The 23,685-nt window shown below is 44.5% G+C and overlaps 15 protein-coding genes across 15 annotated transcripts; 12 read left to right on the top strand and 3 right to left on the bottom strand. All coding sequences in view use genetic code 12, as the record gives it.

Moving 5' to 3' along the window:
- Positions 1 to 144: 144 nt before the first annotated feature.
- TDH3 (glyceraldehyde-3-phosphate dehydrogenase (phosphorylating)) lies at positions 145 to 1,152 on the top strand (the record flags this gene model as incomplete). Its single annotated transcript, XM_001485596.1, has 1 exon — positions 145 to 1,152. The coding sequence occupies one exon, from the start codon at positions 145 to 147 to the stop codon at positions 1,150 to 1,152; it is 1,008 nt and encodes a 335-aa protein (XP_001485646.1).
- A 313-nt stretch (positions 1,153 to 1,465) lies between these two features.
- Positions 1,466 to 2,191, top strand: PGUG_01318 (uncharacterized protein; the record flags this gene model as incomplete). The annotated part of the gene is made up of 1 exon (XM_001485597.1): positions 1,466 to 2,191. One exon carries the CDS (start codon positions 1,466 to 1,468, stop codon positions 2,189 to 2,191), a length of 726 nt encoding a protein of 241 aa, XP_001485647.2.
- Positions 2,192 to 2,708: 517 nt separating this feature from the next.
- Positions 2,709 to 4,253, top strand: PMT2 (dolichyl-phosphate-mannose-protein mannosyltransferase; the record flags this gene model as incomplete). Its single annotated transcript, XM_001485598.1, has 1 exon — positions 2,709 to 4,253. One exon carries the CDS (start codon positions 2,709 to 2,711, stop codon positions 4,251 to 4,253), a length of 1,545 nt encoding a protein of 514 aa, XP_001485648.2.
- An 837-nt stretch (positions 4,254 to 5,090) lies between these two features.
- Positions 5,091 to 5,690, top strand: ISA2 (Isa2p; the record flags this gene model as incomplete). Its single annotated transcript, XM_001485599.1, has 1 exon — positions 5,091 to 5,690. The coding sequence occupies one exon, from the start codon at positions 5,091 to 5,093 to the stop codon at positions 5,688 to 5,690; it is 600 nt and encodes a 199-aa protein (XP_001485649.2).
- Positions 5,691 to 5,734: 44 nt separating this feature from the next.
- On the bottom strand, positions 5,735 to 7,582 carry TPD3 (protein phosphatase 2A structural subunit; the record flags this gene model as incomplete). The annotated part of the gene is made up of 1 exon (XM_001485600.1): positions 5,735 to 7,582. One exon carries the CDS (start codon positions 7,580 to 7,582, stop codon positions 5,735 to 5,737), a length of 1,848 nt encoding a protein of 615 aa, XP_001485650.2.
- Positions 7,583 to 8,503: 921 nt separating this feature from the next.
- PGUG_01322 (putative phosphomutase) lies at positions 8,504 to 9,418 on the top strand (the record flags this gene model as incomplete). Its single annotated transcript, XM_001485601.1, has 1 exon — positions 8,504 to 9,418. The coding sequence occupies one exon, from the start codon at positions 8,504 to 8,506 to the stop codon at positions 9,416 to 9,418; it is 915 nt and encodes a 304-aa protein (XP_001485651.2).
- A 227-nt stretch (positions 9,419 to 9,645) lies between these two features.
- On the top strand, positions 9,646 to 10,221 carry PGUG_01323 (uncharacterized protein; the record flags this gene model as incomplete). The annotated part of the gene is made up of 1 exon (XM_001485602.1): positions 9,646 to 10,221. One exon carries the CDS (start codon positions 9,646 to 9,648, stop codon positions 10,219 to 10,221), a length of 576 nt encoding a protein of 191 aa, XP_001485652.2.
- Positions 10,222 to 10,288: 67 nt separating this feature from the next.
- Positions 10,289 to 12,817, top strand: PGUG_01324 (uncharacterized protein; the record flags this gene model as incomplete). Its single annotated transcript, XM_001485603.1, has 1 exon — positions 10,289 to 12,817. One exon carries the CDS (start codon positions 10,289 to 10,291, stop codon positions 12,815 to 12,817), a length of 2,529 nt encoding a protein of 842 aa, XP_001485653.2.
- A 37-nt stretch (positions 12,818 to 12,854) lies between these two features.
- On the top strand, positions 12,855 to 17,408 carry ECM17 (sulfite reductase (NADPH) subunit beta; the record flags this gene model as incomplete). Its single annotated transcript, XM_001485604.1, has 1 exon — positions 12,855 to 17,408. The coding sequence occupies one exon, from the start codon at positions 12,855 to 12,857 to the stop codon at positions 17,406 to 17,408; it is 4,554 nt and encodes a 1,517-aa protein (XP_001485654.2).
- A 76-nt stretch (positions 17,409 to 17,484) lies between these two features.
- PGUG_01326 (uncharacterized protein) lies at positions 17,485 to 17,748 on the bottom strand (the record flags this gene model as incomplete). The annotated part of the gene is made up of 1 exon (XM_001485605.1): positions 17,485 to 17,748. The coding sequence occupies one exon, from the start codon at positions 17,746 to 17,748 to the stop codon at positions 17,485 to 17,487; it is 264 nt and encodes an 87-aa protein (XP_001485655.2).
- A 234-nt stretch (positions 17,749 to 17,982) lies between these two features.
- Positions 17,983 to 18,810, top strand: RPN10 (proteasome regulatory particle base subunit; the record flags this gene model as incomplete). The annotated part of the gene is made up of 1 exon (XM_001485606.1): positions 17,983 to 18,810. One exon carries the CDS (start codon positions 17,983 to 17,985, stop codon positions 18,808 to 18,810), a length of 828 nt encoding a protein of 275 aa, XP_001485656.2.
- A 98-nt stretch (positions 18,811 to 18,908) lies between these two features.
- Positions 18,909 to 20,336, top strand: PGUG_01328 (uncharacterized protein; the record flags this gene model as incomplete). Its single annotated transcript, XM_001485607.1, has 1 exon — positions 18,909 to 20,336. The coding sequence occupies one exon, from the start codon at positions 18,909 to 18,911 to the stop codon at positions 20,334 to 20,336; it is 1,428 nt and encodes a 475-aa protein (XP_001485657.2).
- Positions 20,337 to 20,339: 3 nt separating this feature from the next.
- CSM3 (Csm3p) lies at positions 20,340 to 20,972 on the bottom strand (the record flags this gene model as incomplete). The annotated part of the gene is made up of 1 exon (XM_001485608.1): positions 20,340 to 20,972. One exon carries the CDS (start codon positions 20,970 to 20,972, stop codon positions 20,340 to 20,342), a length of 633 nt encoding a protein of 210 aa, XP_001485658.2.
- A 297-nt stretch (positions 20,973 to 21,269) lies between these two features.
- On the top strand, positions 21,270 to 22,487 carry PGUG_01330 (uncharacterized protein; the record flags this gene model as incomplete). The annotated part of the gene is made up of 1 exon (XM_001485609.1): positions 21,270 to 22,487. The coding sequence occupies one exon, from the start codon at positions 21,270 to 21,272 to the stop codon at positions 22,485 to 22,487; it is 1,218 nt and encodes a 405-aa protein (XP_001485659.2).
- An 81-nt stretch (positions 22,488 to 22,568) lies between these two features.
- Positions 22,569 to 23,636, top strand: PGUG_01331 (putative polyadenylation protein; the record flags this gene model as incomplete). Its single annotated transcript, XM_001485610.1, has 1 exon — positions 22,569 to 23,636. One exon carries the CDS (start codon positions 22,569 to 22,571, stop codon positions 23,634 to 23,636), a length of 1,068 nt encoding a protein of 355 aa, XP_001485660.2.
- Between the last annotated feature and the right edge of the window lie 49 nt (positions 23,637 to 23,685).

Genomic DNA, 23,685 nt, shown 5'->3' on the forward strand with positions numbered 1-23,685 from the left:
GGTGCCACCCTCCTTGCATCCGCACTTATACCACACTACGCGCACGTGATACCCGGGCGACACCCGGGGGGCCATGGCCCGAGCGCAAGGCTATAAAGTCAATCGGCGCGCCCTCGATTTCTTCACCCACATTTAAATTATACAATGGCTATTACCGTAGGTATTAATGGTTTCGGTCGTATCGGCCGTTTGGTGATGAGAATCGCCTTGCAAAGATCAGACATTAAGGTCGTTGCCATCAATGATCCTTTTATTGCTGCTGACTACGCTTCTTACATGTTCAAGTATGACTCCACTCACGGTCAATACAAGGGTGAAGTTAAGAGCGAAGGTGACTCTCTCGTTGTCGATGGTCACTCCATCAAGGTTTTCGGTGAAAAGGACCCAGCTTCCATTCCATGGGGTAAATCTGGTGTCGACTATGTGATTGAGTCCACCGGAGTTTTCACCACCAAGGATGGTGCTCAAAAGCACATTGACGGTGGTGCTAAGAAGGTTATCATCACTGCTCCATCTTCGGACGCTCCTATGTTCGTTGTGGGTGTCAATGAGGACAAGTACACCAAGGACATCAACATTGTTTCCAATGCTTCTTGTACCACCAACTGTTTGGCTCCATTGGCCAAGGTTGTCAATGACAAGTTTGGTATTGAGGAGGGTTTGATGACCACCGTGCACTCGATCACCGCCACCCAAAAGACCGTCGATGGTCCATCCCACAAGGACTGGAGAGGAGGTAGAACCGCTTCCGGTAACATCATTCCATCGTCCACCGGTGCTGCTAAGGCCGTCGGTAAGGTTATTCCTGAATTGAACGGTAAATTGACCGGTATGTCCTTGAGAGTGCCAACCGTCGATGTGTCGGTTGTTGACTTGACCGTCAGATTGAAGAAATCTGCCACTTACGAGGAGATTTCTGAGGCCATCAAGGCTGCTGCCAATGGTCCTTTGAAGGGTATTATGGGCTACACCGAGGACGCTGTGGTGTCCACCGACTTCCTTGGTTCCAGCTACTCTTCCATCTTTGACCAAAAGGCCGGTATCTTGTTGTCTCCTACTTTCGTCAAGTTGATCTCTTGGTATGACAATGAGTTTGGTTACTCCACCAGAGTGGTTGACTTGTTGGAGCACGTTGCCAAGGCTTCCCAATAACTAGCCTCGGACGGCAGCTCGGACTATAAATTGTAGTTTCCCATGAAGCACCATATGTGAAAAGGTAGTTGTTCAATGAATGATTGCAAACGAAGTGTAGAAAAAAACGTAGAAGTCGGTTTAATAGCGACATGCCATTTCTGAAATACTTAGCTACTGAGCTTAACCTATTGTTGACTATACCTATAGTTTCTCTGTCTCTTCACAATTTCACGTTCAATTTTAATTTTCACTATTTCAATTTCTATCTTCATTCCTCATTCTCTATTTTCTCTCATCTCCACAATTCACAAATTCAGCGCGCGTTGTTTTTATGGACCATCTACGCAACCGCCAGTTCGGTCTCTATACCAGCAACAGAACATTTCCAGCTCTAGACGAAACTCACAAGCGTCACATAAGTCATAATCTAGCAGCGTATTTATACTCGGAGCATTCTAATAGGTCCTCAGACAAAATAATTTACAATTCACCTCATGATATAGTGTCAGATATCTCGGTAACTTTTCGATCAGATTTGGTGAATTCGCTTCAAATCACAACAATTACCGTGAGCCATCCCGATACCTTGTTGTCAACACCACAGCAGGTGATTTTCGTCACAGAAAATGAAAAAACCGTCGTTTTGATTTCTGGAACTCGGCCGTTTGCAACTATATTTGTCCAAATTCTCGAACTGGCTTCGATATCGCCACCAATAATGATCCATAGACTCACGCTTACACCGAGTACACTTCTCAGTACTTTGGAAGAATTAGAAGCGGATGATGTGAATTTGGTGTATACCGTAAAGACGACCAATGATGCTCTCCGGCTGATAAAAGTGTCGGTACCCGAAAAGGATTTCCGGGCATTGAAAGACTCAGGATCGGTAGCAGAGTCGCTCCAGGATTATTTGCACCGAACGTCAGGTATCAGGTTTTCAAAATTGGGTTTGACACTGATATCATGTTCACAGGTTCTCGTGCTGCGGACCCGAGTGAGTATGGCTCATCCTGAAAAAATTGTTCCGGTGATAATGAGGGGGGTAGATAAGTGAGAGAAGTAAGGGTGAATGAGTAGAGGGAAGGAGTGAGGGAATTAGAGTCAAAAGTGAGAAAAAAGGTGCTTTCTTTAGAGGTGAAATTGAAAGTGAATAAGGACGGAACGAAGAAAGAAAGATTTTCTTAGGATGTTTTAGGTTTGTTGGTATGTTGGTTCCATTATTCCTTTGGTTGGAACATACTTTTAATCAGTGAAGGATTGAACGGTTGTTGCAACCTTCTTATCCTGCACATTATGAAACTGTGCAAACTGCAAAATGAGATTTAACTACCAACCACCACATTCAAACACTAAACAATAAGCTTTTTGGTCGTTTCCCATTCCGTTTCGTTTTCACTTTTCTGGCAATTTCTCATCTTTCATGTTCACTTCCATTTCCATTTCCAACTCCATTTCCATCTCCACCTTCACGCTCCCTCTTGCAGTCGCGCTGAAATTTCCCTGCACACTCCCACCGCGCGCACTTTCGCCCGCACCATTTAACACGTCGCGATTTTTCATAACTCAGTATCATGTCGACCGGTGTGAGTACTGGAGACCAGAACGGGCTCCGGTTTCGTGGTAAACGACCCAAGGTGTCTGGAGTGAATAACTCAGGTGAAGAACCTCACAATGATCTTGGAGATGACTCGTTTGTATCGGGTCTTGCTCAATTGGAGAAGATCTTGGCACCAATAATCTTTACGATTTTGTCGTTTGGCGTCCGGTTGTATCGTATTGGACTCAATGCTTCGGTGGTGTGGGACGAGGCTCACTTTGGAAAGTTTGGCTCGTATTATTTGCGTCATGAGTTCTACCATGATGTCCATCCTCCATTGGGTAAAATGTTGATTGGTTTATCCGGCTATCTTGCCGGCTATAATGGTTCATGGGATTTCCCATCGGGCACAGACTACCCTGAGTACATCGACTACACCAAAATGCGGATTTTCCAGGCGATTTTCTCATCTTTGTGTGTTCCTTTTGCATACTACACCATGAAGGAAATTGGTTACTCGGTGGCTACAACTTGGCTTTTCACGTTGATGGTATGCTTTGAGTTGTCTTACGTGACTCTCGGAAAGTTCATCCTTTTGGATTCAATGCTTTTGTTTTTCACGGTTGCTACCGTGTTTTGCTTCGTTAGATTTGACTCGTTCAACCAAAAGACACCTTTCACTCGTAAATGGTGGAAATGGTTGTTGTTGACGGGTATCTCCATTGGATGCACCTGTTCCGTGAAGATGGTAGGATTGTTTGTCACTTCTTTGGTGGGAATTTACACTGTTGTGGACTTGTGGAACAAGTTTGGAGACAAGTCCATTTCTTGGGGAAAATACTCTCAACACTGGATGGCTAGAATTTTGGCCCTTATTATTGTCCCATTTCTGATTTTCCTCCTTTCCTTCAAGGTTCACTTTGACTTGTTATACCGCACCGGTACTGGTGACGCCAACATGTCATCGTTGTTCCAAGCTAATTTAGAAGGCTCAGACGTTGGAGGGGGCCCTCGTGAAGTCACCATCGGACACTCCGTCGTTACTCTCAAGAATCAGGGTTTGACTGGAGGATTGTTACACTCTCACGTGCAGGGCTTCCCAGAGGGATCTAAGCAACAGCAGGTTACCACATACTCCCACAAGGACTCTAACAATAACTGGATCTTCCAGCATGCAAGAGGACAGCCAATTTATGACTCTGATACCTCGGAAGAAATCGAATATGTCGTGGATGGTATGTTGGTGAGATTAGTTCATCCTCAAACCGGCCGCAATTTGCACACCCACGATGTGCCAGCTCCAATTTCAAAGGGAGAGTACGAAGTGGCCGGATACGGTAACCTCACCATAGGTGACTACAAGGACAATTGGGTTGTGGAGATTATGGAACAGTCGGGTAATGAGGATAAGCAGAGATTGCACCCATTGTCGTCGTCTTTCCGTCTCCGTAGTCCCGTCATGAACTGTTATTTGGGAGTCACTGGCAACTCACTTCCAGCTTGGGGTTTCCGTCAGGGTGAAGTTGTATGCTACAAGAACCCATTCAAGAAGGACACAAGCGTACTTGGTGGAACATAGAGAACAATGATAACAAATTACTTCCACCACCTCCAGAGGACTTTAAGCTTCCCAAGACAAGATTTATTAAGGATTTCATCCAAATAAACTTGGCCATGATGGCCACCAACAACGCTTTGGTCCCCGATGAGGAGAAACAGGATGATCTTGCATCGGAGGCATGGGAATGGCCCACTCTCCACGCCGGTATCCGTATGTGTGGATGGGGACCAGACAAGCCCAAATACTACATGATTGGATCTCCCGCTACAACTTGGCCCTCTACAGTCGGAGTGTTGGCATTCTTCTTTGTTGTTCTTTACTACTTGATACGTTGGCAAAGACAAATTGAAGACTTCCCACGGACTAGAAAACTTCAGTTAAGACAATTTGTTATGGGAGGAATCTACCCCATGTTAGGATGGGGTCTTCATTTTGCACCATTTGTGATTATGGGAAGAGTTACCTACGTGCATCACTATGTTCCCGCATTGTACTTTGCAATGCTTGTTTTCTGCTACGAGTTTGAACTGTTCACAGAGCCTTTGCGCAAATCAAGAAACTTGATTTGGAGATTGGTTTACTGGGCCATTGTCATTGGCTGTTACATTGCTGTTGTCGGTGTCTTTTGGCACTGGCGCCACATCGCCTTTGGTCTTCTTGGAGACAAAGAGCAATATGCCTACCTCGATCTCTTGCCATCCTGGAGGATTGGCAACGACAATTACCGTTGATATAAAATACACATTACAGAGCGAACCTGGACTAAATCAACTGGGGTACAGGACATAGTGCGGGTGCACCGGTGTCCATTAGTAACACTTTCCTGACCAATCTCTCTCTTCTGTATCAAACACCATGTTTGCAAATGTAGCTAAACGACAAATTTTCCAAGTTTCCTTCTGCTCACGGTGTCTCCTACGCCAGAGGATACCACCACTATCATTTCGTGCCAATCTGACCCTGACAAGATCATTAAAACCTTCCTCATTTTCATTCCCCAGCAAAGATCAACCTGTGTCTGATTTCAACGTGACCAAGCTTACACATGGCAAGACAGACCTTGAAATAGCGCTTACGGAGAGAGCATCGAAAAAGTTGTGTCAAATTGCAAAAGAAGACAAGAATCCAAGAACAGCTTTACGCATACTTGTTGAAAGTGGAGGATGTCACGGATTCCAATACAATTTAAATTTGACTACTATAGACGACGCCGTAGCTGAAAATCCGGAAATGTTGGTTTTCCAGCGACAGACTGACGATGGTGTTGCAAATTTGGCTATCGATGAGTCCTCGCTCGAAATTCTTCAAGAGTCGAAAATCGACTATACAAAGGAGTTGATAGGAAGCTCATTCAAGGTGGTTGAGTCGCCCTACACGTCCACCGAGTGTGGGTGCGGAGCATCGTTCGACTTTGACTTTGACAAGTTGGAGAAGAAAAAGCAACAGAAGAAATAGTATATCATCTCCTAGTACATACACACTCTACATATCATTATACATCAATTTGCCTTCAAGGCAAGGTTCTCAATGCCCTGGATACTGCGACTGGCATAGAAACGCACATCGACGTCTTCATCACTTTGCAATTTTTCCAACTTGGGAAGAATGTCGTTCGATACAATGGAAGAAGCATTGGGTTGACCACTGTTTGCAAAAGTTTCAGCCAAAACCAAGTACAATTTGGCCACATTGAATCGGATGTTGGGCACGGAATCGTTCACCAAATGGTTCACAAATGGTAAAATAGACGACACCACAATATCAAAGTCAACTACTGGAATAATTTTGGTGGCAGTGAACAAGCATGTCAAACGAATAACAAAGTTTGAGTAATCAATTTGATCTTGATCATCTTGTGACGATTCGGGAGAGTGCAACAACCGCGAGATAATCTCCCTATTGGCCCATTCCGAACCAAAAATGACTATGAGTTCTTTCAAGTTGTTGACGGCGGCATCACGAATAGCAAACACTGGGTCCCAGAGCCACAGCATACACAAGGAAAGGAGTTCCGAATTGAAAAATGACACTCCCAACTGGTCGGCGAGCTTGGGAATGTACTCAATAATTGCCAAACGAACACGCCATTTGGAATCTTGGGCCAATTCAGTTATGGCAGGAAGAAGGTGAGTGGACAAGAGACTGACTCCGATGGTAGAATTGACCACCGAGAGACTGGATATGACATTGAGACGTACTTCAGGAAACTCGTCTTTCAACATGACCAAAAAAATTGGTAAAAGTTGTTCGATGGTGGCTTCTTTTCCGAGTATGGGGGCCAACCCAGTGACTTTTGATGCCGCTGCTGCTCTGACAGCCTCATGAGGGTCTTCTGCCAACTCCGCAACAACGGGAACGATTTTTTCCACTATGATAGAGCGTCCATCTGGAATATTAGCGAGGTATTCGCAAAAGTCAGGTAACTGACGAGCAATCGCCTTACGAACTTCACCCTCATTGTCCTTCATTAAAGACACGAATGGATCAACAAGCTTGGCGAGTTCAGCATCACCAAAGTTGGTTGCAAGTTTTCCAAATCTGTCAGCTGCGGTGTAACGTACCCGCCAGGAAGCATCACCTATAAGGGCAAGAACAGAAGCCAAGAACTGAGAGTTGTGGCTATCGTCACCCAGTTCTCTGAAACGGGCCAATATGGCCACGAGAACATCCACCGATAAGAACTTGACCGAGTCTTGATCGTCCAGTACCAAATGGTGGAACATGGCCAGAATAACGTCCCAATCTGCGGGAAGAGCACCGTCCAATTTTTCAATGATGGCGGGTAAATTGGAAGCGGCAGCACGGCGCACCATAGGACTGTCATCTGTGAGTAATTTTAAGTATGTTTGGAGCAATTCATGGCGGGTTTCCTCGTTGACCCTACGAATGATTGACTTGAAAAGACCACAAGCAGCGACTTTTTTCAGAAACCAATTTCCCAGACTCAATGTTGATACCATGGGCAAGAAGATTCCATGGAGTTCTTCGTCGTTGAGTTCATCAGCAATCAAATTGAGTGAAACGATCGCCTTGTCACGAACTATTGGTTCTTCCATCGACACCAAAATCAACAAAATTTGTATCACTGGCTCACAATGCTGGTGGCCGCCCACCAAGGGCACGAAAGACCCCAATTTTGTACCAAGTTCAGCGAAAACTTCCTCTTCGTCATCCTGGGCAACGTCGTGAAGAAACGGGAGAAGCTCGTTTACGGTTCTTTCAGGACCCAATGCCATGGCAATGGTATCTACTTTTCGCATTGCTTGAACACGGTTCGCCACATCGTCGTGCTTTAGCTCATCCATTAGCAATGCTAATGGGTAGAGATCATCGTTGAAGTTGTCCATGTTGCTGAGGGAGGATGCGGTGGTTGTTGAAAGTCACCGCCAGGCAGTGTGCAGGAAAAACTTATGGGACAAAGCTGCGAGAGACAAAATGGAAGCGGAGTCAGTAGGGGAGCAGATTTAGTTACATGAACCTAACCTGGGCCTAATCTGAGCCTACATGACAAATATACATAGAAAGATGTGAGCATATGTGAAAGTACATGAACATATTTTTGATTTTTAGTGAATCTGATTGGGATTGACTTTGAGACTATTGCGAGTTTTAGTGGTTTCAAGCTTTTTGGTTTCAAAGAATTGGGTTCAAGATTTTGTGGTTCAAGCTTTATTGTTTGAAAGAGAGACTTATGTGATTGGGATAACGTGGAAATCGTGAAATGAATGCCATTACAGCCTTCATTTGTGGGGTGCGTTAATTTGAGTTATAATGGTTGCGAATTGATAAGTTCTTCCGAGTAATTTATCAACGAAGAATTTTTCAAGAGAGTCATCCCGCAATAACAAAAGTTTCATACATTTATGCTGTGCATTATATCTTGAAGATAAATCACTGAAGGTGCTTAATTATTCTAGGTACCTCCAAAATGTGAAATCACTTCTTTCGTATAAGTTGAGGTAATTCAACTACAATTGCACATTCCTCAAGATCATCCTGGAAAGGTTTCCCATACAGAATATCATTTCGCCAATGTTGCCGAATATGGTTGCGAATTGCAGCCACTGCTTTTCAGTTCTCGAAATGTGGTTTGACGAATGGTTTTGAATTTGAGTTCTAAGTTCAATCCCATTCTTATTTCTGCCCTTAGCTTTCTGTTTCATGGCTTTCTGTTTCTTTTGCTCTGTGGTTTCCGTAACTTTTAATGGTCGGTTGTGGCTTTCGTCTTCGCAGTTTCCTGCACCCCACATCACATTCCCACGTTCACCATGTCCCATCCCGACAACTTGGACGTTCTCGCCGCTCAAACGGTGCCCCAGGATGCTGCCGAGTACCACCAATTGATCCTGAAAGAGAAGCAAACGTTGAAATGTTCCATTGTTCCGGGTCAATTTTGCCAGTCGCTGAATGAGACAAACGACCAGGATTTCGACTATTTAACCCAGCATTTTGGCGTTGTGGGATCATGGGAAGAGACACTCCAGAAACTACACGCCCTAAACAGTGCTAGTGACGAAAAAACAACCTACAAAATCTTATTCTTGGCTCGCCATGGTCAGGGTTTCCACAACGTCGCCCACGATATGTACGGCGACGACGCTTGGAATTCCCATTGGTCCAAATTGAACGGCAACGGAGACATGGTATGGGGACCCGATCCAGAATTGACGGAATTGGGCATCCAGCAGGCACGAGACAACTGTGAGCAGTGGAAAAAAGAGGTTGCAAATGGATGTCCAATTCCCACAAGATTTTTTGTTTCGCCGCTCCGGCGGTCTGTGGACACTTTGATCTACACCTGGGAGTCTATAAGTGATCCAAAGACGCTGCATCCACTAATTATGGAAAATCTTAGAGAAACCACCGGAGTTCATACATGCGACAAGAGATCGACTCGGTCGGAAATCGCCGAAAAATACGAAACACGAGGTTTTGTGATTGAGCCGGGGTTCTCCGAGGAAGACGTTTACTACAAGCCGGATTACCGAGAGTCGGTTGGCGAGCACGCCGTACGAGTTAACCGGGCATTTCAGCAAATTTTCACCTCCACTTCAGATCCGGTTCTCAGTCTCACCAGCCACTCAGGCACAATTCGCGCTCAGCTTTTGGTGTTAGGGCATCGGTCTTTTGCGGTAGGCACAGGCGGCATTATCCCGGTGTTTGTTAAAGCCGAACAAACTTGACGTATGCGCTCGGTTGAAATTTTAACAATAGACGAAAATTGCTATAAATAAAAATTGTATGAGTTTGGTTGAATTTCTGCACCTCAATTACACATGCTACAGACTCGCTTCGACTTACCTACACCTAAAAAGCTTGAAAATCAGCCACCGTTCCATTGGTCCTCGTCCAGCCTAAATTCGGCGAGCACAGCGAATACGAGCGAAAATTATGTTCACTACTGCAGGCGATGAGATTTTTTTTCTCTTCATGCACGTCCTGCATCAATCCCCCAATCAGTGCATGCAGCACCTCGGCACGGCTGTCCTCAAATTCTCGCGAAACTTATTCGATAACTGAAATTGGCACATATTGTTTGTCTCAAAACCCCAGTCTTGGCGTCCGCGTTTTTTTCCCGCATAACCTAATTTTCTACCACCCAGCCACCACTTGTAATATCGTGTGCATTGTTACCAATAAGCGGTTCGTGCATTCCTCACCTGCATTGATATGCATCAGCTGCGCCGAAATTGGGGGATCACCACACGTGGTGTTTGTGTGCACACCCAATATTGCAATCGTTCGTGTGAGCAGCTGCTTGTTTCGGGTCGAGAAATATCGTGCGTTGCAGATCAGCACTACTTCGGGCGTTTGTTTCCTTAACGGTTTTACCATTCACAGGTGGCCGGCACAGCGCCTATTTATGCAGGCTCATTTTTTGTGTCCTCTTATATCGCTAATTTTTATTTCATTGATAACCATCTCAGTAATTTCAGTCGAGGTTTTTCTGCGCAGCGCCAATAATCTACTTGTTATCAGTTTGTGACTCCCATATTGTTGAATCTCATCGATACTTCGACTAATCGTGTGCTGTTATACCGCTTGGTAGAAGGATGAAGTTTGGTCACAACTTTGATGACCTATCAATCCCTCAATGGCGTATACATAACCTAGACTATAACCACCTCAAAGGAGAGATCCGCAAGCTCACAGACTCCCATGCCAATACCGAAGGGTTTCCGCCCCTTAAACGGAACTTACGACATTTAAATCGTGCTTTCGTGGAAGATTTCGACCGGGTTTCCTTGTTTGCAATCACCAAATATGGCGAGCTTTCTCGGCGTTTGGCATTCCAGGAGATGGCATTCTCTCTGATATTGCCCCGTGGATCAGTATCGGAAGATGGAACCTTGGATACTGCTTCCAATTCCGATATTCGGTCGGCTCGTCGCCGCAGTCTCGTGGAGGACCAAATCAAGGTGGACGAAATTTTGTACCAGTGTTACGAGTTGTCGGGAACAACCCAAGACCTCTCGAAATTCATCCTCATGCAGAAAATTGCATGCCGAAAGATCTTTAAAAAGTACCAGAAGTACGCCCAAAATAAGAAGAAAGCTCAAGCTTTTGTCGATAACCTCAAGGACTATTTGTACACCAACGAACACTCATTTTTCAACGTCGATCTCTCGTCGCTTACACTCAAGCTTGCAGAGCTCATACGCTTGATCAAAGAACACCGGAGCCGGTTATGTGACGATTTGAAGTCCAAGTCTTACAGCCCGACATCGCTGATTGTTGCGTCCATGAATAAATTGGCTGCTACCAACCCTTCTCCTTTGCATGTTCAACAAAAATTTTCTAGTGCTGGCACAGAATTCGATTTGTTAACCTGTGTTAAAAAGAACTTTCACATTGATTGCATCATTCCCGACGAAACAAACTCGGTTAACGAAACGTTATTGAACTTGAACGTCAATTTGGGGCTTGATGTCGTCGATGTCAACCAGGAAATTGCCTACATGTCTGTTTTGTTCCTTCAAAATTCCGATCGAATGGACGAAGATCCTTCCTATATCATATCTGACCATTCGCAAGACGTTTCCACCGTCGTAGCCCACACAGGCGGGCTTCGCAAGTACGCTTACTGCGTGCTTCCGAACGACGTTGTACAATACCTTTTGGACTATTTAAACTCAAAAACTGATAAATTGAAGGGATATTTCCACCACACCACTCTGAGCTTGCTCACAAAGCTCACGATTGAAACAATAATAAAGCAGAAACATACCCCGAAATGCAGGGTGGACTTTCAAAGACACCGGTACTGGATGCGGAAGGACATCGTACTCACACAAACACATAGCCATGACGAATCAACCCCTTCTTTGTTTGAGGGTAAAACGTACCAGGACGATTATTACATTACTTTGGACAAAAAAATTCAAACAACTACCGATGCTAGAAGCATTAACATCTTGGGAGAAGTTGTTGACGAAGCGGTGTTTGACATCTTCCCCTACGCTCACCTTATGGTTCATTCCAATGACTCGAATTTGTCGACTTTTGTCAACGATTTGCGTACTCCAATTGAAGACGGTACTATAGGTCGGAGTTATTCGTCAAGTTTGTTGAGAAAGCTTCCGGTTAAGATTCAAGACTTACTCACGAACAATAACTCCTTGACTTTAGTGAAAAACTTGTCATTCTATCACTATATGCTTTCTTGCTACTTCAACATGGCCCTCGACCACCATCACATCAACAGTGAATATTCCAATTTGCTCAATTTGAACCTTCTCAAGAATTACGAGCAGGTGGAGAATTTCAAGAACCAGCGAAATGCAGAGAACAGACTATTAAAGAACAATTCACTTCAAGTGTTGCATCATCAAAACTCATTAAAGTCATTTTCCGATTTGCACCCTCAACCACCAGCGCTCAAGAAAAACGATTCGATGCTAAGTATGGCAACCACCAAGGACGATTTGTCGATATTCACCCATGATTATCTGGGACGTCATGGACTGTTGGAAGAGCTCGTTTCTGATGAAGACAGCACCAATGAGGAAGAGGACAATAATTACCTGCATTACTTGAAGTTGCACATACATCGGAATAACGACGAGTCGATAATCGGCGACTTTATTCTCCGCATGCTTCGATTCAAAAAGAGAGCGTTGTCCAAGCTCACTTTTTCGTCCAATAAAGGACGCAGAGAATACGAAATTCTTAGTGACGACCTCGAGCGCAATTATGGCTCCACCCACGACAACGACATGTCTGTGGGTCAGCGGAACTTGCGTCGAATCTTCGAGGAGGATTTTGATCACACGTTGTCATATTTTTACTTCTCCCTTTTTTTCATATCATTATTCGTATCCGGAGTGGAACTCGGAATTATCTACAGTCTACTTGGAGCCCAGGACGAAGACTCCAAATTACTCATGTCGAAAAACCTTTTGGTTGTTCTCGTATTGCTCTTGGGGTTGTTTGTATCATTAATATTCGGCATGATTAGCATTAATCTCAACCTCCAGCGATACTACCCTCTAACGTCACACACTGTGATTCTATGGCTGGGATTTGCAGTGGTTGCATTCGCCAGCATCTGGTGTGTGATTGTTATCATGGAACAACGCTAACATAGACCTATAATAAACTATTTATCATTGTATTCTCATGGATTTACGATTTTCGCCATTTCTTATGAAATTACGATTTCGCCATTTTCTCGCTACATCACATCACATTGAGCCATGCTCACTCAATTGCATTTGCAACCATTTGTGCCGACCTGCATACGCACGTGGCAGCTGCCAATCAAGCGCCGGCCGCATAGATTATGGGTCGGCACGTGAGATGATTCAACCTGGTCCTGCAGGCTCTCCATTTAGGGTTTATTATATCTGGCTTTCACAACCATTTTTTTGCAGTATCTCAACGCTTGATATAATGACGTCGCAGACGGATGCTATATCTCACGTTGTGAACAAGGTATGGGGACCGGTGTTTGTGACCCAACCTGCAAAGTCGGTTCCTTCTGCTTTTTCCAAATATTTTCCAAAAGCCAACTTTTTGATTTCTGCTAATGACCCATTTGCAGCGGTTGCAGATTCGGTTTCGTCCGAAGGTGACGAGGAAGAGCTTACCACGGTAACTACGGATGGCGTGACGCTTTTCAAAAATCTCCCATTTTTTTCGTCATCAGTCTTCTCTTCCTCCAAAATCGTGGTCCATGTGGAGATTGCTAACTTTGACTTTTCTCTTGTCACGGCACTCCGTGATTTGGAGTTCCCAGTGTTGGTGTCGCAGAACGCTGCTGAGAGTCTTCTGTTCTCCAAAACTGCCTACAATTTGGCTTCAAAACTCAACAAAACAGTGTTCCATTTCTTTGCACCTTCGCAGTACAAGACCAACGAGTCGGTCAAGTTGACGAACGACGATATTTTTGTAAACTTGGACTCGTCCGATGTGTTGGAGATTGCCGCAGCTTGTGACGTGAAGCCATTTGAGGCCGCCAACAAGGTTTCCAAGCCAAAAGATGCCATTCTCTTCTTGGGACAGCTCAATGACGAACTCATATCTGCCGCTACCAAAAACAATGCATTGATAATATCGATCAAGATCTACAAGCCATTTGACTTGCAGCAGTTGCTCTCAACGGTTCCCTCTTCAGTCGAGACGTTATCTGTGGTCATCCAGTCAACTACGTCTTCGTCATATTCTCCTTTGCTTCTTGACTTTTTCCAGGAGTACTCCAAGTTTCAGCCAATCAAAAACTTCACAAAGATCGTCACCGCCACCTTGGGCTACCTCACAAGTGATAAATACGACCAGGCAGTAGACAACTTGATCAAAAATGTCCAATCATCGAGCCCTGTCCAAGGATTGGCATTTGGCAAGCTCAACACAGAATTGACCACCAAGTCTTCCAAGCAGCGTTCAGAAGAACACTCGAAATCTGTTAAGGACGCTATTCAATTGGAACAGGCATACTTGAAGGTCTTGCAACAAGTAAACGACTCGAACATGAACGTCTTGAATGAATTCAATGCTAAGGACATCGGACAGCTGAACCCTGAGTTTGGATTCGGGTTATTTATTTCGACCCAGGAAAAGTTAGCTGCTCTTACAGAACTCATACAATCTGCTGTGCGTAGGAACAGCTTCAAGTCGTTGGACAACAATAAGTTAGTCGACTTGTTATCCAAGTGGTTGATTGCACAACGTGATGGTTCATCAAACACCGCTGCTTTGGCATCAGAGATAATTCCATTGCTCGAGTCAGACAGTTCAGATTACGCAGCCAAGATTTTGGAAAACAAAGAGTATCTTTCTCTCAAATCCAACTGGTTGATTGGCTCGGACTCGTGGTCCTACGATCTCGGTTCATCTGGTGTGCACAACTTGATAAGTTCAGGTAAGAATATCAACATGTTGGTCATTGACTCGGAACCATACCAAGAGAAGAGCCAAGGTAAAACACTCAATGGTTTCAGAAAGAAGGACGTTGGTTTATACGCCATGAACTATGGTGGCTGTTATGTTGCTTCCGTTGCCATTTACTCCTCTTATACCCAAGTTATCCAAGCGTTCATTGAGGCTGAAAAGTTTAACGGTCCTTCTATTGTGTTGGCTTACTTGCCGTACAACAGTGAGGCAGATGACACCTTGACCATTTTGCAAGAAACCAAGAAGGCAGTTGACACTGGATATTGGCCATTGTACAGGTACGATCCCGAAGACAAGAAAGAAGCGTTCAAATTGGACTCGTCCAACTTGAGAAACCAATTGAGAGAATTCTTGGATCGTGAGAATCGTTTAAGTTTATTGACTGCCAAGGATCCTCTTTTGTCAAGAAACTTGACATCCAATGCTAACACGGAGTCTCGCAAACACCAAGAAAAGGTTGCTGACGAGTCGTTTGCCAAGCTTCTTCATGGCTTGCTGGGTCCTCCATTAACCGTTGCTTTTGCGTCTGATGGTGGTAATGCCGAGAGCGTTGCAAAGAAGATTAACAGACAAGCCATTGGCAGAGGATTGAAGTCCATTGTGTTGGCTATGGACGACTTGTCGATCGAAGACTTGCCTGTCGAGACCAATATTGTGTTCATTACTTCTACCTCCGGACAGGGTGAATTCCCCACCAACGGTAAGATGTTCTGGGATGCCTTAAAAGGTGCCAATGATATCGATTTATCTGGTATCAAGTTCTCCGTTTTCGGGTTGGGAGATTCCGAATATTGGCCCAGAAAGGAAGACAAGCACTACTACAACAAGCCTGCCAAAGACTTGCATGCCAAGTTGGTTTTCTATGGCGGTGTAGAGCTTGTTGAACTTGGCTTAGGAGATGACCAGGACGCTGATGGCTACAATACTGGTTTCAAAGAATGGGAGCAAAAGTTGTGGAAGGCTTTAGGAGTTGACAATGTGGAGGGAGTTGAAGAACCAAAGCCCTTAACCAACGAAGACATGAAGATCGGATCGAACTTCCTTCGTGGAACCATCGCCGAGGGTTTGCAAGATCAATCTACTGGAGCCATCAGTGCAGTTGACCAGCAGTTGACCAAGTTCCACGGTATTTACATGCAAGACGATAGGGACATCAGAGACGAGAGGAAAGCTCAAGGTAAAGAACCTGCTTATGCCTTTATGGTTCGTCTTAGATTACCAGGAGGCTCGGCTACTCCTCAACAGTACATCAAGTTGGACGATTTGGCCGATGAGAGAGGTAACGGAACCTTAAAATTGACTACAAGAGCCACCTTCCAATTGCATGGTATAGTGAAGCATAACTTGAAGCCTGCCATTCGTGGCATGAACTCTGCGTTGTTGGACACTTTGGCTGCTTGTGGTGATGTTAACAGAAATGTGATGGTTTCTGCTATTCCCCACAATGCCAAGGTCCACTCTCAAATCTCAGAGGTTGGTGCCCTTATTTCTGATCACTTGTTACCCCAGACCACAGCATACCATGAGATCTGGCTTGAGGGAGAAGATGAAGGAGATAAACCAGGCGATAGTGCTGCTTGGGAAAAGAGAGAAAAAGGACCCAAAAAGAAAAAGACTTTGGTTTCTGGAAATGCTTTGGTGGATGTAGAACCATTGTACGGTCCAACCTATTTGCCCAGAAAATTCAAGGTTGTCATCACCGTTCCACCTTACAACGATGTCGATGTCTATGCTCATGACATTGGTTTGATTGCGATTTTGGAAGGTAATGTGGTTGTTGGATTCAACGTGTTAGCTGGTGGTGGTATGGGATCGACTCACAACAACAAGAAGACTTACCCTAGAACCGGTTCTATGTTAGGATATGTGTCGAAGGAAGAAGTTCACATAGCCTGCGAGAAGATCATGTTGGTACAGAGAGACAACGGTGATAGAACAAACAGAAAGCATGCCAGATTGAAATACACCATTGACGACATGGGCGTGGATGTGTTCCGTGGAAAGGTTGAGGAGCTTCTTGGACACAAGTTTGAGGAAGCCAGACCATTTGAGATCAAGCTGAACATTGATTATTTCGGATGGACCAAGGATGAAACCGGATTGAATCATTTCACTGCTTTCATCGAAAACGGAAGAATCGAAGATACTCCAGACCACCCCCAGAAGACTGGTTTGCGTAAGATAGCCGAATACTTGAGTGATGGAAAATCTGGAGAGTTCAGATTGACAGGAAACCAACACATGCTTCTCTCCAAGATCGAAGACCAGGATTTGGAAACGGTGAAATCTTTATTGGCCAAGTACAAATTAGACAACACCGACTTCTCAGGCTTGAGATTGTCGTCTGCTGCCTGTGTTGCATTCCCAACCTGTGGATTGGCCATGGCAGAGTCCGAGAGATACTTACCTGAGCTTATCAGCAAATTGGAAGAAGCATTGGAAGAATATGGTCTTCGTCACGATTCCGTTGTTATGAGAATGACTGGATGTCCTAACGGATGTGCTAGACCTTGGGTTGCTGAAGTCGCTCTTGTTGGAAAAGCTTACGGTGCCTACAACTTGATGTTGGGAGGAGGACATCATGGACAGAGATTGAACAAGATCTACAGATACTCCATCAAGGAGGATGAGATCTTGGACATTTTGAAACCATTGTTCAAAAAATGGAGTCTTGAAAGGAATGAAAACGAGCCTTTCGGTGACTTCTGTATTAGAACCGGTGTTATCAAGGAAACTACCGAGGGTAAGTATTTCCACGATGATATACCCGAAGACGCATAAATATGAATGTATTTATTAACCTGTTATCGTTATTCGTAAATTTATATCTTCAACTTGATCTCATTGTTCTAATCTCTCACTTTCTCATCGTCCGCTTCTTCTCGACCCTGATGTCTCCCAATAGGCCCTTGATCGTTGGAGTATGTTTACGTTCGACCTCTAAAACATCTTTGAGTTTGACGTCGCGGAGAGTTACACTTACGGTATTTAGTCTACGTAATATGCGTCGCTCACAGGTCTGAGCAATTTTTTCTGATTCATGCTGCAACAGCGATATACGTTGTTCTGCAAGAGCACGAAATCGAGCAATAACAATCTGTTTTTCTTGCTGTGTAAACATCTAATGATCCGCTCACCACTAAAACTTTAAGTTGGTGGTGCTATTTAGTGGGTTGCGCACGACTTCTCTGTGGCAACGCGAACACCACCTCTCAGTTAATGAAAACTACGTAGATAACTAGCTACCTCATTTGCAATTTTCAGGTGGTGAAACGATACATCCAATAATTTCTTACCTTCCAATTGAACCTCCCATACCAAATAAACCCCCAGGGATTCCCCAAAGTGTATAAAAATGGTGCTCGAAGCCACCATGATCGCCATCGATAACTCGGAATATATGAGAAATGGAGACTTCATGACCACCAGGTATGATGCCCAGCTCACCGCGACCGAGTTTATCTTCCAGAACAAAGTGAACTCAAACCCAGAAAATACTGTAGGTTTATTGGCATACGGAGGTGCGGGACCACAGGTATTGTCGACTCTCACCACAGATTTCGGTAAGATATTGTCAGGAGCTCACGATACCAAGATCAGTGGCACGCCGCATTTTTCTAGTGGTATTCAGGTTGCGGCGCTTGCTTTAAAACATCGTCAGAACAAAGTACAGAATCAACGTATTATCGTGTTTGTGGGCAGCCCTATAGAGGAGTCTGAGAAAGATCTCGAGAAACTCGCCAAGAAGATGAAGAAGAATAACATTGCAATCGACGTAATCAACTTTGGTGAAGAAGCAGTTAACACCGCCAAATTGGAAAAGTTCAACTCTGTCATCAACAACCACGACAATTCTCATCTTGTAACGGTACTGCCTGGTCCTCGTTTGCTTTACGAAGTGATCGCCACGTCACCCATTCTAGTGGAAGGAGGCTACGACGGTGGTGCTGGCGGTGATAATGGCATGGATGGCTTTGCTGGTGGTGACATGATTGATCCAAACATGGATCCAGATTTGGCATTGGCTTTACGTCTTTCTTTGGAAGAAGAGAAGTTGCGTCAAGAAAGAGAAGCAGCAGAGAAGGCGAAGGCCGAGTCTGGGGAAGGAGCTTCAGAAGAGTTGGGCCGTATAGATGAGAAGAAAGAAGAAGATGTGCCCATGGAGGATGCAGACAAGAAGTAGGATTTCATGCATACCTATTTGTGCACCACGTATATAAGACCGAATAGAATCAGTTTGTGGTCCACTATTTGTGTTCACAAATTTAAATATTTCTATTGATGACTGCTAAGCGAAAGAGTATCCACCGTAGCACTAGACCTGTTCTATGGGCCCTGCTGGAAGACCGTATTCTTAGTGAGCTTCGCGAATCTCGAGCTCACTTTATCGACAAGTATCTCTCAGGGTCTTTGAATTTGTCACAGATTCCAGCCCCGAGCTGCTTGGAGGATGTTGGTTTCATGCCGGCGCCTCGACCTTACGGAGACTCGGGAACAAATAAACTTGTTAAGGAATTGCAAGCACTTCCCCACTGGAATGCGCAAAAGGTGTTCAAAGATGTGATAAAATTGTTACGTAAATCGTTCGCCGTATCAGGCGTTTCTATATCCCTCATGGAGACGAACAAACAAGTAGTGAAGTTTGAATCTTCCTTCGGCCTTGATCATGTCCCTCGTACGGTGTCAATTGACGGACATGCTATTTTGTCCAAAGATTATTTTGTTCTTTTGGACACCACCAAAGATTGGAGAACGAGAAACAATCCTTTTGTCACGGGTCCACCTAGGATCAGGTTTTACTGCGGTGTTCCTCTTATTTGCAATGATATTGCTGTTGGGGTCTTGGCTATATTTGATCCCTTTCCCAAATCCTCATTTGATACCAGGCTTACAAGAGAGTTACAGAAGCATTCTTCTGAATTGATACAGTTCTTGTTGTCACCCTACGACGTATCAATGACTGCTATCGACACGGCAGATGAATTGAAAGAATTGCAAAGAAGATTCGGACGAGCTACCAGCCGAGGTTCGGAAATGCTGGTTTACGAAAAAGATGGCTCTGGCAGTTCATACGCCCAAAATCAGAAGTTGCGCTTTCAAAGGTTGGATTCAGCGAGCAAAGATGAAGAAATGAACAGGATTCTCTGGAGAAAGCTAGCCAACGCGGCAAGTCTCCGAACTGCTGCTACTGTTTTGACCAAAACCTTGTTGATCAGCCACAAGTTAGACATGGTGGTTGTTTTGGAGCTTCGAATCACCGAACTCTACAGTATAAGCAGCACTTACTTTCCATATCTGGGTAAAGTAGATGCCGACTCATATAGATATCGTGACATGCTCGCAAGAAAACCTGGCACTAAGGATGTCATGACGAGGTTGATGGGAAGTTATGGAGGATCTCAAACAGCTACTTTTGACAGCACCATGATTGAAAGGGCTTCTTATTCTCAAGTCGGAATGTTTTACAAGAATTTGCGAGGCCACACCACGTATAACAGCGGGATCATCATGCCATTTCACAAGCAAAAAACTCGCTTATCAAAGTGTCCTTCAAACCAAAACGAGGAGCCCATTAGTGTTCAGCTGCGCTCCGGAGCGTATTTGATTGCCTTGTTCAGCCAAGATCCGAGTTATGACTTCAGCGCAGGTGTAATCGATGCCGCGTATAACGGAGCAATGTTGTTACGCCGGATCTACATCGACACATAGGTATCATGAATCCATTTCTCGCAAAAGCTCCATCTCTGCATCGTACGACTCATTGGGGATATCCTCAAGATGAGGCACTTCCGGGCGTACGAAGAGGTTCTCGTCCTGAGGATCGGCGTAGAATTCATCTTCACTAAAGAAGTCATCTGGCTCGTTCACCCTTTGCTCTGATTTCGAGTACTCTTGAGTAGTCAGAGGTTGCTCAGACGGAACGGCTAAACCCAACTCTTCCTTTTTCTTGTTGATTTCCGCCTCAATTAGTGTCTTTCTGTACCTCTTGAGAGACGTGTCCCTTGCTCCAAAGGATCTAAGCAAATAAATGCAGTCTCTGAACTTTGCCTTTGGGAGAAGACCATGGCACCAAAGTTGGTAGAATTGAAGGATCGCCTGTAGGTTCTGAAATTCATTGTCGTATTTCAAGCGTCTGCGCTGTGAAGATGTGAGGTCTTTCTTTTCAAGCTTGGCAGCAAGACGCTGATCGTTTCGTTCGATAACTCGAAGTGGTTTCCTATAGGAAGAGATGATAAAAGGAAGTCCTTTCTGTTTATCCATGAGCCCATCGAGATCAATTTTGGAGATTTTAGTACGCTTGGTGAGCTTAATGGGCTGGTCGAGCCCGAGTACGTCGTCAGACATTTTGGTGACTTTTTTTTGGGGGGAACTATATTTCAGAAATTCAACGCGTTGGTAGAATTTCAAATCAATCAAATATAACCTAAACTTATTCTTGTAACAAGTCCACCTGTTTCTGTGCTAGTTGTGCTCTGATAGTGCTTTTGTACAAAATAGTCAAAAGTCGTAGCAAAACAAAACCTTCTATAAATTTCAATAAGTTATGCTCTATTTATCCTGGCCGAATTTTTGTTTTTGTTCCGCGCCGCGCGCGCCGATTACTTGGATCTCATCAAGCCACCAACTGCTCAACTCAAGTCCATGATTACTTCGGCATTGGCGCTAGCGAGCTCGTTGCTCTATTTCGTGTTTCCACTTCTCCTCACCCTAAAGACCATATCTGATATTTCAGATCCTGTTCGAACAAGCCAAAGAGCCATTTTCTTGCTACATTATTGGTTATGTTACTGGTTTATTGGACAGATGCAGACCATTGTTTCCATTGCTTCTCTCGCAGGGTTTCCATTGAGCTCTGATTTTACGTCTATTTTGTTTTCTGGAGTTAAAATGTGGCTCTTTTATTACCATGGATGCTTGGTAGTACCACGAGTGTTATTGCAACCATTCTTGTGTCGATTTTTCCGAACAAACACGTTTGTGCAATTTGAGAGTTTGTATGTCGAGCCAATGGCCAGACTGCTTCCTTCGAGCGCTTTATTTGCATCAGATTTGGGTTTTTTGACGTCATACGCCCGGTTCCATAGTGCCTACACTCGGGCTGGAACTTCGTTTTTATCGTTCTGCCTCGACCAAATCTGCTACATTGATTCCGACAAAATGCTCCTCCAGCGCTATCACAACTTGACCAGCACGACAATGCTGTGGCTAAATTATGTGCGGACATATGTTGATCCCCAACCTGCGATGCATCATCATGATCGCAGCCATTCGCAAACATTCTCCCCAAAATCATTCCAGCTCCTGCCCCCGCAAGTGCCCGCAACTATGTTCCCCGTCAGTTCCTCCAAGTCAGTTCCCAGACTGTCGTCAAAAACCTACAATTTAGACCTTGACTTCTTCACTCGCCGAAAGAACGACAATGGTAGCTCCAGTCCCAAATTGGATTACCTCGACATAGGTCAGGACGACACATTCGACTCTGTTGACGACTCGATGGAGTTTCTTTCCAAACCTCACAAAGACCTGCCTCGAACCATCAGGAAAGTTGGATCCGTTTCAAGTCTCACTAATGTGGCTGACGAACTACCTCTCATGGGCTCTCGGCTGCGCTCACATCTGACCTCCAAGGCTGAAAAATCCACAACTGACCGAATCATCAACCCACTCACAAACAAACGATCCTTTCTGACTCCTCAGGACCTTCCATACCCAATCGAAGATACCCTTCCAGCGCACCCCAGTCCCGAGACATTCTTGGCATCTCGACAATCTCAATCGCTGTCGCTGTTGAACGGTCATACAATTGATCCCATCAAAGTCAGAAAGCTAAAACGAAAGGAGCCGCCTAAGGAATTTTAGCGAAAAAAAATTCGGGTCCCATTATCTCAACCGATTATTCGCATTGTTTCGCGGCTCATCTCTTTATCGCGTTTTAACCTTATGTACTACACCGAGCTTCTACCTCGACTAAACTCACTCACGGTGATACTGGACTTCTCTGGCGACGTCAAGGACATCAAAGGAATCAGAATCGACAAGAATGACCTAGCAATATCCACTGAAGGGAGCACACTTCGCATAAAATTACCCATAGATGGGAACCACAATGTTGCGGATATGACTATTTCATCTTTAAAGTACATTGATCTGTGTCTTCGGCTATCGATCTCGTTTCCTGGTACAAAGTTATCCGAGCACACTCAGTCTTTCATGGATTTCAATCATTCTAATGTTCAAAAATGGTCTTGTTCTGACCTTCGACGGACCCCACAAAATGCCGAAAAGCAAAATATCTTTCACTTTGGTTGCGCCTATTGCGACAAGAATATCATAAACTCGAAAGATTGTAGCTTTTTTGACATGCCATCGGAACTTTGGTCAGAAATGATGGATTTCTGGCACTGCCACAAACCTCACGATCATGGCAACCATGGAGAACACCAGCATACAACTAATCAGTACGAAGAACTCAAGCCAAAACAGATGGATGTAATCATTGGTGGATTCTACTTTTTGGTGGACAAGGCTGGTGGCTTGAAGGTTGAGGCCGACCAAGTCTACTGTCCATCATGCGATGCTGAACTTGGTGTTCTTGACAAATCTTCCAAAAAGGTGTTCAAGTACAACCTAAAACTCAACTATGATACAGTGCTGGAACAGTTTCCTCGATACCTATATGTCTATAATTGCGTGCTTGATAAGATCAATCTGTCGGCGTGCCGAACATTTGTCATAAAATCTGATTCCAAATCGCTATTTATTTGGGTGTTGAACATTGGATTGGACATATCCACTGAAACGGGCGTTTTTAAGAATGCATTGAAATTGCTATATGATGTTGATCACCCCGAAATCGAGATGCCTACAGAGGAAATAAGGGTACCCGGTGTAGTTCTTGACGATTGTATCACTCGTTTGCAAGAGATTAATTCGCAATTACCTTTAGGACATCGTTCTGCAGCTGTGGCCGGTAAGAATTTATTTATAAGCTTCATGGCTAGTGCTTAAGTCTATATGTATATTATCATGACTCTAACGTCAAAATATTCGTGGCTAT

Source organism: Meyerozyma guilliermondii, genomic scaffold, assembly GCF_000149425.1.
Source record: "Meyerozyma guilliermondii ATCC 6260 scaffold_2 genomic scaffold, whole genome shotgun sequence".
NCBI lineage: Eukaryota > Fungi > Ascomycota > Pichiomycetes > Serinales > Debaryomycetaceae > Meyerozyma > Meyerozyma guilliermondii.